At 42.6% G+C, this 16,712-nt stretch overlaps 1 protein-coding gene across 3 annotated transcripts; it reads left to right on the top strand.

The window, feature by feature from the left end:
- Positions 1 to 940: 940 nt before the first annotated feature.
- LOC133922418 (coatomer subunit beta'-2-like) lies at positions 941 to 14,753 on the top strand. 3 transcript variants are annotated; one of them, XR_009910460.1, is made up of 26 exons: positions 941 to 1,171; positions 1,443 to 1,463; positions 1,568 to 1,629; positions 1,739 to 1,793; positions 2,314 to 2,350; positions 2,426 to 2,751; positions 2,860 to 2,991; positions 3,062 to 3,210; positions 4,150 to 4,218; positions 4,611 to 4,761; positions 4,851 to 4,916; positions 5,434 to 5,622; positions 6,071 to 6,211; positions 6,313 to 6,387; positions 6,591 to 6,767; positions 6,857 to 6,948; positions 7,031 to 7,147; positions 7,221 to 7,335; positions 7,416 to 7,487; positions 7,861 to 8,057; positions 8,150 to 8,243; positions 12,369 to 12,475; positions 12,676 to 12,772; positions 13,435 to 13,648; positions 14,204 to 14,270; positions 14,359 to 14,753. XR_009910460.1 is itself a non-coding variant. In XM_062367749.1 (26 exons), the coding sequence occupies exons 1-25, from the start codon at positions 1,169 to 1,171 to the stop codon at positions 14,221 to 14,223; spliced, it is 2,763 nt and encodes a 920-aa protein (XP_062223733.1). In that variant the 5' UTR covers positions 942 to 1,168; the 3' UTR covers positions 14,224 to 14,270; positions 14,359 to 14,753. The 3 variants fall into 3 exon arrangements, 1 of the variants encoding a protein (XP_062223733.1); XR_009910459.1 differs by having other exon boundaries at positions 942 to 1,171; positions 12,676 to 12,805; XM_062367749.1 differs by having other exon boundaries at positions 942 to 1,171; positions 12,676 to 12,805; positions 13,435 to 13,600.
- The last annotated feature ends 1,959 nt before the right edge of the window (positions 14,754 to 16,712 follow it).

Raw genomic sequence — 16,712 nt, 5'->3', positions numbered from 1 at the left:
GTTGACACCCTTATTGCCCCTTTGGACACCATTACAACTGGTGTTTCCCAGTTGGCTACTAAGCAACGGTCGAAGCCCATGGCCAACCCTAGGTTACAACCATAAACTCATGCCGCCAAGGCGGAAGATGGGCCCACCACAACACCTATGACCAGGACTCCTCCAGATTGTGAGCAGCACATGATGGCTCAATTCCTCCCTACACTTGAGCCAGAATCCCTAGAGTACTCTTGTGACTACTCGGGGATTGATTTTCAGTAGTTGGAGGTGGTGCCCCCGATTTATGAGCAGTCGTCTGAAGCTTACCCCCGCTCGTTGGCAACCGCCCCCACCGTGTTCGAGCCGGAGACTATGGAATACAATTTGGACTTCCTACTGCACCTTTTCTAGACTCTGTTGATGCACTGAACGTTCACCTTTCGTGGGGTCGAGGATCCCCTTGCTCTCCTACGCAACCTTCACCACTGACGATGATGCTAGTAAGATGCAGGAGGAGAGCTTATGATAGGTCGATGGTTCGTCAAGGTGCTCGTCTTGCCTTGAACTATCTGGCTTGTTTTGATGGATCACCTCCCCCACCACCAGTGGTGCTCTCTCGGATTATTTTGACCATCGGCCTTCAAGATTGTGTGCGGCTATGAGTCGTGGATCTTACGAGCCGCTAAGGAGTGATGCTGTTGTGGTTCTCCTTATGTTGGCTTTTTAGTCGTTTTGGTTACGAATTTGTTATGTTGTCTCTATAATGCTTTGCACTAGTTTAGCTAGATTCTTAGCCTATTGTGTTTTATAATTTTTGTTCGATTCTTTCTTTGTTACTTAAGTATATCAATTTATCAAACCTTTCATCTTATTAATATAATCGGTAGCTCATCGAACCATTCTATACCGGACAACCCTACTCTACTTAACTACGACGTCATAAGGACAAGCCAAAATCACACGATCACAGAAAGCCAACCAGAAAAGAAAAAACATACACCCTCCAGATCCAAACCCGTTAACCTCGGCCCCACGACGCGCCGCGCCGCGCCTCCCTCTCACCGTCCGGCGAGAGGCCACACGCCCCCCACCCCCCCACTCCCATTTTCGCGAACGCCAGAATCCTCGCCTCCATTCGCCACCCTCCTCGACTCGCCGCCTCATCCGCCCGCCGTAGCCGGGCGCCGCCATGGTACGTGCACGTGGCTCTCCCCCCTGCCCTCTCGTCCTTCTCGCCAAACGCCTCTCCCACGTACCGCCCCGCCGCGTCGACGCGAGCGCGGTATCACCCTGCGGGGCTGAGCCGCCGTCCGTGTCGGCGTGTCGCGCGGCGAGATCCGGCGCGGGGGCGGTGGAATTCTGTGTGGATCTGGTGGTTTGGGGGCGTTGTATACTGACGTGATTGCCGTTTTTTTTTTCTGTGTGTGGTGGGGGGCGGGCGGGCGATGGGCGTGGTGCGGCAGCCGCTCCGGTTGGACATCAAGGTAATCGCGATGCCTCTCGCTCGGATCCTTTTGGTTTTTCTGGTGTGGTAAATGTTTTTGGGTCGTTTCGCTGAGATGCTGGTTGTTTCGTTTGTTTGGATCAGAGGAAGCTCGCGCAGAGGTCGGAGAGGGTCAAGTCCGTGGATCTGCACCCAACAGAGCCATGGTGAGTGACAAATTTGGTTTTGGTTGTGTGTGCAGAAGTGCTGTACGAATTACAAGTGCTTCGGCTGAACCGTAGTTGATCACTTCTAATGTTATCCGGTGCAATGCAGGATTTTGTCGAGTCTGTACTCAGGGAGCGTTTGCATCTGGAACTACCAGACGCAGGTAGGTGATTGTTCACACTTGACAGTATCTTGTCTATGTGATTTTCTGCTAGATTGAATTGTTGGATGAACGTTTATGTAGTGATGACTAGACATTACTTATACATTACAATTCTCTGTAGAAATCAAGTTACACTGGGATTTAGGGTGTCTAATAATGAAGTTGGTGATATGCCAGCAATAGAGAGGAAGGAAGGATTATTGAATATTGAGTACATAAAACCTGAAAGGAAGGCTTTAATGGCGTTTGCAAAAAGTGTAATATTCGAGATGAAAGTAACGAGCACCTTCCAGATGGTTGCTAAGATGGATGGATGTTAGTTGTGTAAGCGGAACATGTAACCAATTTGTAAATGGTGAACATACTACATAGTGGAAACGAGAAAAAGGCAAAATTCAGAATTGTTGGGGAACAAAAGGACAAGGGGAAAATGGGACTACTTTTCTAAAATTGAGAAATATTACTTGGTATGTTTTGTTCTTAACCTTTAACTGATGAAGTTGTATTAATTTATCCCCAGACGATGGTGAAATCATTTGAAGTCACGGATTTACCAGGTATGCTTGCGCAAATTACTGCTTACTTCTCTTCCCAGATATAACATCATGCTAATATAACCATGCCGATTTCAGTTCGTTCGGCTAAATTCATTGCACAAAAGCAATGGGTCATTGCTGGTGCCGACGATATGTTCATCCGTGTATACAATTACAATACAATGGATAAGGTCAAGGTTTTTGAAGCTCATACTGACTACATTAGGTGTGTGGCTGTTCATCCTACCCAGCCCTTTGTTCTGTCAGCTTCTGATGACATGCTGATTAAGCTATGGGATTGGGATAAAGGCTGGATGTGTACTCAAATCTTTGAGGGGCATTCTCACTATGTGATGCAAGTCACATTTAACCCAAAAGATACCAACAATTTTGCCAGTGCTTCCCTTGATCGCACAATAAAGGTTTGTGTTTACTCCTTTGAATAGTTCTGGTCCGCTAACATTTTGCTTTATTTGCAAACATTACCTTTTTCTGTGCTTGACTGTGGTATGCTAATTTTTCTATTTCAGATATGGAGTCTTGGTTCTCCTGACCCTAACTTCACATTAGATGGCCATTCAAAAGGCGTGAACTGTGTTGATTACTTCACTGGTGGTGATCGGCCATATTTAATTACTGGCTCTGATGATCAGACTGCAAAGGTTTGCCACATGAACCAAAACTCCTTTGAGCGTACATGGACATTGTTATGGATGTTATTGGTTGAATCAGGTTTGGGACTACCAAACAAAGAGCTGTGTTCAAACACTTGAAGGACATGCACATAATGTCTCTGCTGTGTGTTTCCATCCGGAGCTACCGATAATAATTACTGGCTCAGAAGATGGGACAGTTCGCATGTGGCATTCTACTACCTACAGGTATTTCTTCTCATCTAGTTAGTGCCCCTGGCATGCATGTTGCTTGCATATGAATGCAAATGTGCTCACTTTGAGGCTAAATCTGGCAGCAACCGTAGTTTATCAGCAGTTGCTATGATAGCGCCCTTATATGTTTGATTCAAGGTTTAACTTGTGACATCACATCATCGATGTTAGAGCTTAATGCTTGATTTGTTGCTTAGATTGGCTACAGGTTTGTTAAGTCCGATTGAATAAACTTGGCTGCACAATACTAATTTTCTCATATTATGATGTTTGATGGATGACACTAATAGTAGGGCGTAAGAAAATCTGATGTTTAAACTAACATCTGTCATCTATGGCTTGATGTAGTCACATCCCGTGCTGACCTGACTGGTTGTATCTTCTTTTCTTTCACATATGCTTGTTAGAGGTCAATTTGAGTATCTATTTATTTCTGCTGTGTTGTATCAGAGCTGATAGTAATGATCAAGCATTAAACCATCATGAAATATATGGTTACAATAGCTTATAACCATTAGTGGTTGTCGGAGTGATTAGCTCCTTAACAAGGAAGTATTGAGAAAAAAGAGAATTCTTGGAGCTATAATTTTTCCTGTAGTGTTGAGAAAAGGAATTCATGGCGTTAGCATTTTTGCAGAATTGGTGTAGTTATAAAATTCTTTAGAATCCTAGGCTTCTCATACCAAATTATGAAATTACCATTCTACGTCAGAACTCAGAATATATGTAAAACGTCTGCTTTATGCAGTTCTGCTTATAATTTAGATGAATAGTACTGTCATAAATAGGCTACCTTGTGTATATTCCTAGGCGGCGTTGAATTTCAAACATAATCCTATTTTGATGCTTTGGATTGTTTCCATTTTGTAAAGTGTCTAGTTCTATTTATTCTTATAGGGCAAGGGAATAGCTATTCACTTGATGCTTTTACAGGCTTGAGAACACTCTTAACTACGGCCTTGAGCGAGTTTGGGCTTTAGGATACATGAAGGGTTCGAGAAGGTATCATCCCCCATCCCCCCTCTCCCTCTCTCACCCCCTTTCTCTCTTTCTCTCATATTTGAATTGTTGAATGCTACGACCCATGTGAAGTTTCCTGACATTCATGTCTAATTATCTTTTACCAGAGCTCCCCACAGACCTACAGCCCAGTCACACTGCATATAGATTATATATTTGTATTTTCCACATTTGCTCCTCAACTGTCAGCTGGATATATTCTAGCTTACTTTTTCTGTGTCCCAGTTTCATACAACGTGACAATAAAATTGTTTGTCTGCCAAAATGTTTGTTCGAGAATTTGCTCTCATTGAAACATGTTGCACCTCATGCTTTCATTTACTTGTTTCCTGCATAAGTCAACTTAGTGATATGAAATATCTCGATTTGTGCAGGGTCGTGATTGGATATGATGAAGGGACAATAATGATAAAAATTGGACGTGAAGTTCCTGTTGCTAGCATGGACAGCAGTGGGAAAATCATATGGGCAAAGCATAATGAAATCCATACTGTTAATATCAAATCTGTTGGTGCAGACAATGAGGTTGTCTTTGTTCACCAAGCTAATGTGTTGGAAACTTGTTTAGTTTGCTATAAGCTTTCTATATGGATCTTACAAGTTCCATTTTTCAGATCGCAGATGGTGAACGATTACCATTGGCTGTGAAGGAGTTGGGAAGCTGTGACCTTTACCCACAAGTAGGTTTCTGCATATTTCAATAGTAATATTCTTCGTCACGAGCAACTAGATGCTTGCAAATTTGTTTCAAGTTTCTTCTTGAGTTTTTCTTTTTTTGTTCAAACAAAGTAGACATTGTAATACATCATTTCATCATACATCCGGGATATTTATATTTATATTTATATTTGGTTGGTCATTTTGGGTTTTTCTAGACTTTTATGTATGGTGAATCTGTTACTTGCAGTTGTTTTAGTACGATCATGTTAAGCTCAAATACTAAAATGAAATGTATACAGTTCATGGTTAATCATAGCTCAGGGTTGGAACTGAAGTGTTGGTTTTGCAACCTGTTGGCATCACAAAATTCCCATGAGGGTTTTATGACTAATGGCAGATGCTTTTTAACAACATTGAATGTTACTTTGAACTATCAGGAATTTGTTTTCTTGGTGAAACTTTTTTTTTTTTGTAGTCTTACATATCTTTTTGTGCTCTTTTTCATTAGCAAGTTAGTAATGCTGTTATTTGTTTCAGAGCTTAAGGCACAATCCGAATGGGAGATTTGTTGTTGTATGTGGAGATGGAGAATTCATAATATACACAGCATTAGCATGGAGAAATAGATCTTTTGGGTCCGCGCTTGAATTCGTTTGGTCAACTGATGGAGAATATGCTGTCAGAGAAAGCACCTCGAGGATAAAGATATACAGTAAAAATTTCCAGGTTTGATTCACTGTTCCCTGCTACCGTTTTGTTTAATCATCTCTATACAGCAGTTGGGCTGTTTTTGAGAAACATCTACAGAATAACTATTTCAGGTATTGTATTTAACATTCTTATTGTAATTGTGGGTTCCACTGGTGAATTGTACCCAAAAAAAAAAGATGATCTAAAACAGGATGTGGCCTCACTATTTGCTAAAATGAAATAATGAATTATTGAAGTTATAAATTAATTGTAGACCGTATACATTACTATAGTTTGTCCAAGTATCCTTTTTCTTATGTAAAGTGCGATGTTAATATTGGTAATTAAGATGCATATTACTTTTCTTCTTCAGGATTAAATTGTTAATTTAACTTTTAGTAAGCAGCATTATATTTTTCGTATGTCAATCTTCTTTGCTATGGTTCCTAAAATGTAATCTGATAACCGGAGCTGAATCTTTCAGGAGAAGAAAAGTATAAGGCCATCATTCTCTGCAGAGCGCATATTTGGTGGAGTATTACTGGCTATGTGTACAAATGACTTCATTTGCTTCTATGATTGGGCGGAATGCAGGTTGATACGTCGAGTTGATGTCAATGTGAAAGTGAGTCAATTTTGTTGCCTTATGAATTCAAAGCTGTTGTTGAATGCATTCCATTTGGAATGTAATGCACTAAAAAGATCTGTTTGCCTACTGGGCTGTAGAATCTCTACTGGGCTGACAGTGGTGATTTAGTAACAATTGCAAGTGATACATCGTTCTACATTTTGAAGTACAATGTGAGTTCTACTATTAACCTGATTGCCTCTGTACAGTTCGTTCTTTCTGTTGCATCTGCTGCTTATGTACATATATTCCTTATTTATGTAAATTGTATTAATACAATATACAACAGCAATTCTTACATCGGGCACAAAGGTAAGTGTTTTTTTTTTGGTTAAATGTAAATGTATTAATACAGAAGTAACTTTTTACCTTATAGAGGGATGTCGTTTCATCTCACTTGGATGGAGGGGGTTCAGTTGGTGAGGAAGGTGTGGAAGATGCCTTCGAACTGCTTCATGAGATCAATGAACGCGTCCGAACTGGGCTATGGGTTGGCGATTGTTTCATCTACAATAATTCTTCATGGCGACTTAATTACTGTGTAGGAGGAGAGGTGAGTGTTCTTGTCACATAAAAAGTTGTTATGTATCCTTTCAGTTTACTAGTGCTATCTCGGGTCATAACATTTGCATGTGTTAACAGGTCACGACCTTGTTTCACTTGGATCGGCCAATGTATTTATTAGGATATCTTGCAAATCAAAGTCGAGTCTATCTTATCGATAAGCAATTTAAGTGAGTTCCATCTTTGTTACTCTGATATTCACTTGTGGTTTTGATCTAGAATTTCGGTGGCTAATGTATTTTCTTATTGCAGTGTCGTGGGGTATACTTTACTCCTTAGTTTGATCGAGTATAAAACACTTGTAATGCGTGGGGATTTTGATAGTGCAAATGCTATTTTATCATCTATACCAAAGGAACAATATGACAGGTGCCCCGTGTTCTACTAACTGCTGTACCCTGCAATTCATGCTTAGCATACAAACATAACCTTCTAATTGCAGTGTGGCACGTTTCTTGGAATCACGGGGAATGCTGGAGGAGGCCCTTGAGATAGCAACAGACACTAATTACAGATTTGACCTGGCTGTGAATCTTGGTCGACTCGAAATTGCCAAGGCATAGTCTATTTCTATTGTTCTCCACATCTCCGAGAAAGTACTCCTTTATTTTTGTTGTTACTAATAGTTGCTTTGCAGGCAATTGCCGTTGAGGTGCAAAGTGAGTCCAAGTGGAAGCAGTTAGGGGAGTTAGCTATGTCAACTGGAAAGGTACAACTATTCTCGCATGCTCAATATATGTTCTGCCATGGCTTTCAAGTTTCTTTATTATTTATTAGTTTGTATCTACGAATTATGATCAAGCAGGAAACAATCTAATATAACATGAAAATGACATTTGTAAAGAGAAATACTATACTAGATTTTGGTGCCAATGGGGCGCTGAGCTTATTGGTAAGCACCAAGGTTTGAATCAGCGATATCATTAACCTTAATCTCTTGCCTTCTTAAGTTTACGAATATAATTCTGTGTAGAATTCACGTTATGTTTGTTTCTTGCATTAGGAGTCTAGGATGCAATCATGCAAACCTTTAACTTAATTCGCATACAATTTTTTCTTACATGTCATACAACTTTCTGCAGCTTGAGATGGCAGAGGAGTGTCTTCTACATGCTATGGACCTCAGTGGTTTATTGCTTTTGTATTCATCCCTTGGGGATGCTGAAGGGATTGCAAAATTAGCATCTATGGCCAAAGAACAAGGAAAGAACAATGTTGCTTTCCTTTGTTTCTTCATGCTAGGAAAATTGGAAGAATCCCTTCAACTTTTAATTGAAAGGTATATGCATTTGGGCAAGATTGCCCTGTTCAATACAATGCTTGTTCCACCATCTTTTTTTATATGTTGATCATCTACCATTCTTTATACAGCAATCGTATTCCGGAAGCAGCATTGATGGCGAGATCTTATCTTCCTAGCAAGGTCCCAGAGATAGTAGCATTGTGGAAAAAGGATCTCCAAAAGGTCCCTTCTGCCCTATAAATCTCCTTTGCTTCCCTTATACTAAGTTCCATGCTAAATCTTTCAGCAGATCTTCATAAGGATAACTTGATGCTAGTGCATGTATCTCGTTAGCATAAGTTGTCACTTCGGCTTAAGTTACATATGCATGAGATTGTTGTTCCGCATAACCATGGTACTGTTCTGATATGGATTAACTAGGGTAGATGGAATAGCAGGAAGAAACAGGCTAGTCGCCCTCCTCTCAGAGGCTCTGACTGCTCTTTAGGTTTCTTTTTGCTTGATTACAATAGGCGATGTGCTCTCCTTTTTATATAGGAGCCAATCCTAACAATCTAAACTAACAAATCTTATCTCCCTAACAAGCTTATCTCTAACTAGTCCCTGATCTTATCTCTAACCCAAGCCACAGTACCGCGCAGCTACAGTACGCATTATGAACAGTAATTCCAGCCCAACTTACATAAACTAACAAACTACAACAACAACAACAAAGCCTTTCAGTCCCAAACAAGTTGGGGTAGGCTAGAGATGAAACCCATAAGATCTTGCAAGTCTAGTCATGGCTCTGGCACGTGGATAGCTAACTTCCACGCACCTCTGTCCATGGCTAGTTCTTTGGTGATATTCCAGTCTTTCAGATCCCTCTTTACAGACTCCTCCCATGTCAAGTTTGGTCTACCTCGACCTCTCTTGACATTATCCGCACGCTTTATTCTTCCGCTATGTACAGGCGCTTCTGAGGGCCTGCGTTGTATATGCCCAAACCATCTCAAACGATGTTGGACAAGCTTCTCTTCAATTGGTGCTACACCAACTCTATCACGTATGTCCTCATTCCGAACCCGATCCTTTCTTGTGTGGCCACACATCCATCTCAGCATGCGCATCTCCGCTACACTCAACCGTTGGACATGTTGCCTTTTAGTTGGCCAACATTCTGCGCCATACAACATCGCAGGTCTAATTGCCGTCCTATAGAACCTGCCTTTTAGCTTCTGTGGTACTCTCTTGTCGCAGAGGACGCCGGAAGCTTGGCGCCACTTCATCCACCCGACTTTGATTCGATGGCTCACATCTTCATCGATTTCACCATCCTTCTGCAGCATCGACCCCAAATATCGAAAGGTATCCTTCTGAGGTATCACCTGCCCGTCAAGGCAAACCTCATCTTCCTCGTGCCTAGTAGTACTAAAATCGCACCTCATGTACTCAGTTTTAGTTCTACTAAGCCTAAAACCCTTCGACTCCAAGGTCTGTCTCCACAGCTCCAACTTTCCATTTACCCCCGTCCGACTATCGTCGACTAGCACCACATCATCTGCAAAGAGCATACACCATGGGATATCACCTTGTATATCCCTTGTGACCTCATCCATCACCAAAGCAAAAAGATAAGGGCTCAAAGCTGACCCTTGGTGCAGTCCTATTCTAATTGGAAAATCATCGGTGTCACCATCGCTTGTCCGAACACTTGTCACAACATTATCGTACATATCCTTGATAAGGGTAATATACTTTGTTGGGACTTTGTGCTTCTCCAAGGCCCACCACATAACATTCCGCGGTATCTTATCGTAGGCCTTCTCTAAGTCAATGAACACCATATGCAAGTCCTTCTTTTGCTCCCTGTATCTCTCCATAAGTTGTCGTACCAAGAAGATAGCTTCCATGGTCGACCTCCCAGGCATGAAACCAAACTGATTTTTGGTCACGCTTGTCATCCTTCGTAAGCGGTGTTCAATGACTCTTTCCCATAGCTTCATCGTATGGCTCATCAGCTTAATCCCACGGTAATTAGTACAACTTTGAATATCCCCCTTATTCTTGAAGATTGGTACTAATATACTCCGCCTCCATTCTTCGGGCATCTTGTTTGCCCAAAAAATAAGGTTGAAAAGCTTAGTTAGCCATACAATTGCTATGTCTCCAAGGCATCTCCACACCTCAATAGGGATACCATCAGGGCCCATTGCCTTGCCTCCTTTCATCCTTTTTAAAGCCTCCTTGACCTCAAACTCTTGAATCCTTCGTACAAAACGCCTGTTGGCATCATCAAAGGAGTCGTCCAGCTCAATGGAAGAGCTCTCACCTCCTCCATTGAACAGCTGGTCGAAGTACTCTCGCCATCTATTCTTAATCTCATCTTCCTTCACCAGAAGTCGATCTGTCCCATCCTTGATGCATTTGACTTGGTTGACATCCCTCGTCTTCCTCTCACGGATCTTGGCCATCTTATAGATGTCCCTTTCCCCTTCCTTCGTGTTTAACCGCTGGTAGAGGTCCTCATACGCCCGACCTCTTGCTTCACTCACTGCTCGCTTTGCGGTCTTCTTCGCCACCTTGTACTTCTCTACGTTGTCAACACTCCTGTCCAAGTGTAGGCGTTTGAAACATTCTTTCTTCTCCTTGATAGCCTTCTGGACATCCTCGTTCCACCACCAGGTATCTTTCGCTTCGCTTCTACTTCCCCTCGTCACCCCAAACTCCTCGGAAGCCACCTTCCGAATGCAAGTCGCCATCTTTATCCACATATTGTTTGCATCACCTCCTTCCTCCCAAGAGCCCTCCTTAATTACCCTCTCCTTGAAAGCTTGAGCCGCTTCCCCCCTGAGCTTCCACCACTTCGTTCTAGCGACTTTAGCGCGCTTATCCCGCTGGACACGTATCCGAAAGCGGAAGTCAGCCACCAAAAGCTTATGTTGAGGGACAACACTCTCTCCAGGTATCACCTTACAATCTAGGCAAGCACGCCTGTCTTCTCTTCTCGAGAGGACGAAATCGATCTGGCTAGAGTGTTGGCCACTACTAAAGGTCACTAGATGGGATTCCCTTTTTTTAAAGAGGGTGTTAGCTACGATCATGTCGTAGGCTAGAGCAAAGCTTAAGACATCCTCTCCTTCTTGATTCCTGCTTCCATACCCAAAGCCCCCATGCACCCCCTCGAAACCTGTGTTAGATGTACCCACGTGGCCATTGAGGTCTCCTCCTATGAAGAGCTTCTCGCCAATAGGTACACTCCTAACCATGTCCTCCAGGCCTTCCCAGAACTCTCTCTTGGTGCTCTCATTGTGGCCTACTTGAGGGGCATACGCGCTGATAACATTGAGAACTAAGTCCCCAACGACCAGCTTGACCAGGATAATCCGGTCCCCTTGCCTCTTGACGTATACCACTCCATACTTGAGGCTCTTGTCGATCAAGATGCCTACTCCATTTTTATTTGTAGTTGTCCCCGTGTACCACAGCTTGAAGCCGGTATCCTCCACCTCCTTCGCCTTCTGTCCTTTCCATTTGGTTTCTTGGACGCATAGGATATTAACCCGTCTCCTCACCGCTGTATCAACTAACTCCCATAGCTTACCAGTCAGGGACCCTACGTTCCAGCTACCTAAGCGGATCCTACTTGGCTCGGCTAGCTTCCTTACCCTTCGCACTCGTCGAGTCAAATGCGAAGACCCTTGCTCATTTTTCACTACACCCGGGCGCCGATGTAGCGCGCCACTAAGGATGCGACGACCCGATCCTTGCCCACTTATCACCGTATCCAGATCAAGATACGGCGCGCCACTAAGGGGGTGACGGCCCAGCCCTTGCTCATTTAACACCACATCCGGGTTCCAATGTAGCGCGTCGCTAAGAGGGTTACGCCCCAACGATTTTCTTTCAGGTTTCATCTCCATAAGAGTGGCTGAGTTTTATGTTGGCTCGCCAAGCCTAACACAACCCTCCTCCTTTACCCGGGCTTGGGACCGGCTATGTCGAGACAACATAGGCGGAGTTTAAACTAACAAACTATATCTACTAATTTGATTCTCCTGGCATGTGGTGCTGCTGCCCTTGCCGTTCGCCACCAAACAAGCCCAAGGCCCATAACAGTCCACTGCTAGAGTTGATACTGAATTTACTTGTAAGGATGTTTCAAATCTAGTAAGCTCACCGTACCAGCTAATTTTAATACACTAAATTCAGGATGCTCGTGTATTATTTGGTTGAGGATACCAAAAATTAGCTAACATCATGTGGTAGTGGACTTATCTCATTTTTAGACTTGCGCTGCACTGTCTTTAAATTTCAGGGGCTATGTTTACTAAATTTTTGCACTTCTTTCTTCCATTCGCCTTTTAGGTTAATCCAAAAGCAGCTGAGTCGTTGGCCGATCCTAACGAATACCCGAACTTATTTGAAGACTGGCAGATTGCTCTCAATGTAGAAGCTACTGTCGCCCTCAAAAGGTTTTTATTTTCTTGTATATTTATATAGCTGTCCTTTAGTCAAGTTTTACCCAATTAGCTCTTCCATGCATGGGATGTGGCTTTAGATTTTGCTTTAATTGGACTCATCTGATGAAATCGAAAATGATGTCAATACTTGTATCTTTTCCCCCAAACTATTATTATTTTACTGATGCTCCTGTAAAAACCTATTTGAATAGGGGTATCTATCCACCAGCCGAGGAGTACATGATTCATGCTGAAAGGTCAAATGAGAGTCTAGTTGAAGCTTTCAAAAATATGCATGTACATGAAGAGGTACCAGATGATCATGGAAATACTGTTCACGAGGTACTACTATTACTGTTACAAAAAGGGCTGAGAAAACGTTCTTCATGCAACTATTAAGCGGTTGATTCATCTATTAGTCCAGTTGAATAGTTGATTGATTCCTAGCAAAAAAAGTTGATGATGCTTACTTGATGTTAATTTGCATCTTCTTTGATGGTTATTTGATCTGTTGTGCAACATACATCGAATGTCCTTAATACAAAATTATAGTAGTTTGATAAATATTGACAATAAACTTATTAATCTCATGCACATCATACTTTTAACAAAATCAGCTTGTTTAGGAACCTGAGGGTACTTCTGCATCATTGCTTATCAGTATGGCCCTATACATGGTTTCGTTTTGCACTTTAAAATCAGTCAGTGGAGTTTTCCTGTCAATGTCCAAGCTGCTAGCAATGGTATAAGATTTCTTGTCAGTGTCCAGTCGGTTAAGGTTTATGACTTAATATCTAAATTGAATTAAACAGTATTGAGGTGGATGTATTTGTAAGCTTCTATGTAAGCCTAGGACTGTTATTTTTTTCTTCTCTCTTTTAGGATCTTTGTTATTTTCACCACAACTGATTGCTTATTTTGGTTCATTCACTATTCTTGCATAAGTGATAACACCAATCCTGGTTCAACAGGTTATTGAGGATGATGGAGTAGAAGCGAGTCAAGAAGATGCTGTTGAGGTTGAGGCTGAGGATGATGGAGTAGAAGAGAGCCAAGAAGATGCTGTTGAGGTTGAGGCTGAAGGTTCAACTGATGGTGCTGTCCTTGTGAACGGAAATAGTAGTGAGGAACAGTGGGGTATGAACAATGAAGAACCATCAGCATAAAAGCTGTAGTTGAGCAAGCGTACAGTCCTAAAAACCTTTTTTTTTCCTGGTTTTCCCTCCCATTGCACCAATGATCTTAGGAAACACCTGCTGGATGATCTATTCTGGATATCTATTCTTAGTTGCCTCACCAGTTGCCCTTATCTGTAATAAATATGGCACTTTAGGGAGTTTTGATCAACTTAGAATACGGTTAAATTTCTTACAAACTTGGTCAAATTATTTCGTAAAGTATCCTGCTAGATAAGGGCATCCCGCCTTTGGCTATTGAACTAAAATTATTTCTTTTTCTGACTTTCTGTAAGTAGTGCCTGCTTCCCTACTGCCTTTCCCCTGATTGATTGTGTGCAATATATATTACATGTATATGGTAAATGAATAAGTCTTTGACGGGCAAGCTATATTGAGGTAGAGAAGAGTTTTTTGGAACCGAATAGGTAGAGAAGAGTTATAGTATGCATTTTTGTACTGATATTATTCGGGAATGACAAGTTCTGTCAGTGTTCGTGTTTGCTATACACCATCCAATATAAAAAAAAACGTTTCTAACGTCCGTCTTATCATATCCTTGCAGTGCTGACTCCTGAGCAATAGTGGATCAATGGAACAGCAACTTTGCTTCGGTGGTTTAGTTTGTAAAGGTAAAGGGTTATTCTCGGTATACAGTGATAGTCATTTACCACTGTTTTGTTACTTGTAAGTTTGAACAGTTATATTTTTCTGTTGCAGGTTGCTGACTGATACTGAGACTATGTAAAAGCCATTTTTCTCCAACTGTGTAAGCACTGGATGTGCTGTAAAATTGGCTTATTGGCTTGCGAAGTTCAACCACAATTAATCAGCACTTCAATAGAAAATTTTGTGCTTCCTTTTTTTACATATAGATCAGATCTTTAGGTTTTCGGACGTCTTTTTATTGGCTATCATCTAAGACATTCTGTTTCGCTGAGATTGAATATGAGCAGTGATGGGAGGCAGTGATATTTTACCAGGTACATAGGGTAGTAACTTGTCGAATTGAGAATGTTTTCCCTGTGATGTACATTGGACTTTGTGGGAGCTGTGTATCATCGTGTTATACCTTCGCAACTGTGAGGAATAAATTTGCAGGTTGTGGTTCTCCAGTAGCATGTGTTTAAGAGAAGTGGTCCTGCTTTACTGATAATAAACTTGAACTCCTGCTGTAGTCTTAATTTGCTTCGTGTTAATCATGCCTCGGTCTTGGTCATTTTGTCCTCAAATAATGGTTAGTGTTTTGAAGATTCCGATTCTGATAATAGGGTCATGGAATTGTGTGTCAATTATTAGGCGTGGATTTGGTATGCAACGAAGAGTTACTCGAGATGATTATGAGGGTGATACTTGGTGTAGTGTGATCTCTCTTGCCCCCTTCTGCACTCCTTCTGCCTTCGTGAATACGCTAGCTGTATGTGGGCTATTCCAGAGGGCAGACTGAAGAATGGGCCATATACTGAGCCCGTATAAATTGGGCGAACTGGGCCATCAGATCTGGGCCTACTTGCTACAGAGTCATCTAAGGCCCGCGCCAGTGAATAAGACATTTTCTTCAGTCGTCAAAATTTTGTAATCCTGCGATCGTCGCGCTTTCGTTATTGCCATTTTCACTGCGTTAGAATACATTTTGACGGTACGATGGTAAAGATAAAAGAACAAGTATTCTGAAGTAGACTTCACGGTTTCACCCAGCACTATTAGTCAAAGATGGCAACAAAAGAAATCAAATAGCTATTAGCTAACAGAATGATGGATATAAAAAAGTGCCAAAATTTCGATGGCAGAAAGAGTTGGGCATTCTTTAAGGCATAATCCCTTCCATGCATTAGAAACTTGCCATATCCCTGTTACACCATTAAAAACCGGCATATTCCTTTAGTGTCACCATTCTTAAACTTTATGCCTGTTATTGCCACTGCTGTCGCTTTTATTGGTTTTAACCGTCAGTCAACTTTGAAAATACCCATCCTACCCTCCCTCCTTCTTCGTCTCCTTCCCCAACTGTCATCTCTTCACAATTTGCTGCTGTGACCTCAGATGTAGGCAACGGTCCCGCTGGAGATGGAGCCTCCGGCAGCGGTGAGGTCGTCTGAGAGGTCGAGCAGGAGGCGTCAAAACTCAGCGACGGGGCAGGGGATGCAGAGCACGCCAGGGTGGTTGTAGCCGTGCTCCTGCGCGGAGAAGCTGAGCAGGAGGCTTGGCTGAGCAGCACCACGAAGGTCGGGTCTCCTAGTAGCTTGGTGCGCACGGCGAAACACTCGATGGACCCACCCTCCTCGCTCATGCACACCGGCACGTGACCCTCTGGCACCCCGCTCACAGATGGGGCTGCTCAACGAGGCATTGATCGTCTTCCGCCGCCTGCGGACATTGCCAACTCTGTCGGCGTGCAACGCAATTCTGGGCGAGCTGGTCAAGACTTGCAGGTTTAGGCTGGTCACATCTCAGCCATGCTAAGGAACTGGAAGGTGTCACTACTCATTTCGGCCTCTAAGAGTCCCATGTTGGACATGGCGACGGCGGCCTGGATCCACACGTGCAGCCAGGGCTCACCAATCTTCTGCTCGACCTCGGAGAAGAAGTTGTCGGTCCACTATGCCACCGTCTCCGAAGGTAGCGTGCGGGTGCCAGCCAGCAGCGGGATGAGGTACACACCGAACACCGCCTTGGGGAACATCTTCCTCGGCTCTTCAACCTTGCTAGTGAGCGTGAAAGCCTTCCCAGTAGTTGGGTTCCAGTACATATTATTGAAAAGGCTGCGCTGCAGCGAACATGACCCTCTTAGGATATATATGTGATTTTTATGATTAATAATAATATAGTTAATGAGACTAGCATGTTTATCAAGTATATGCTTTAGTAGGTCTCATTGATGCAACAAAAGAGAAGTTATCAAAGTCAGGATAAAGAGAGGAATGGATTTCTGTACAATCATGTAGAGCTCTTCACAAACTTTTCATAAAGCACAAGATCATCAAAATCGAGTTCGTAGCGGAAAGTTATGCCCGAAATACGAATTGCTAGTCGGCTAAAAATATACACAGGGATATTCCGCGTGTACAATTTGA

Source organism: Phragmites australis, chromosome 6 (genome assembly GCF_958298935.1).
Source record: "Phragmites australis chromosome 6, lpPhrAust1.1, whole genome shotgun sequence".
Lineage (NCBI taxonomy): Eukaryota > Viridiplantae > Streptophyta > Magnoliopsida > Poales > Poaceae > Phragmites > Phragmites australis.
This window is presented reverse-complemented; position numbering and strand designations above follow the sequence as displayed.

Excerpts from the sequence above, each read along its gene's own strand:
- LOC133922418 (XM_062367749.1), top strand. Across the intron at positions 4,219-4,610 it reads TACATGAAGGGTTCGAGAAG|GGTCGTGATTGGATATGATG; the intron begins GTATCATCCCCC and ends CGATTTGTGCAG. Across the intron at positions 6,212-6,312 it reads GAGTTGATGTCAATGTGAAA|AATCTCTACTGGGCTGACAG; the intron begins GTGAGTCAATTT and ends ACTGGGCTGTAG.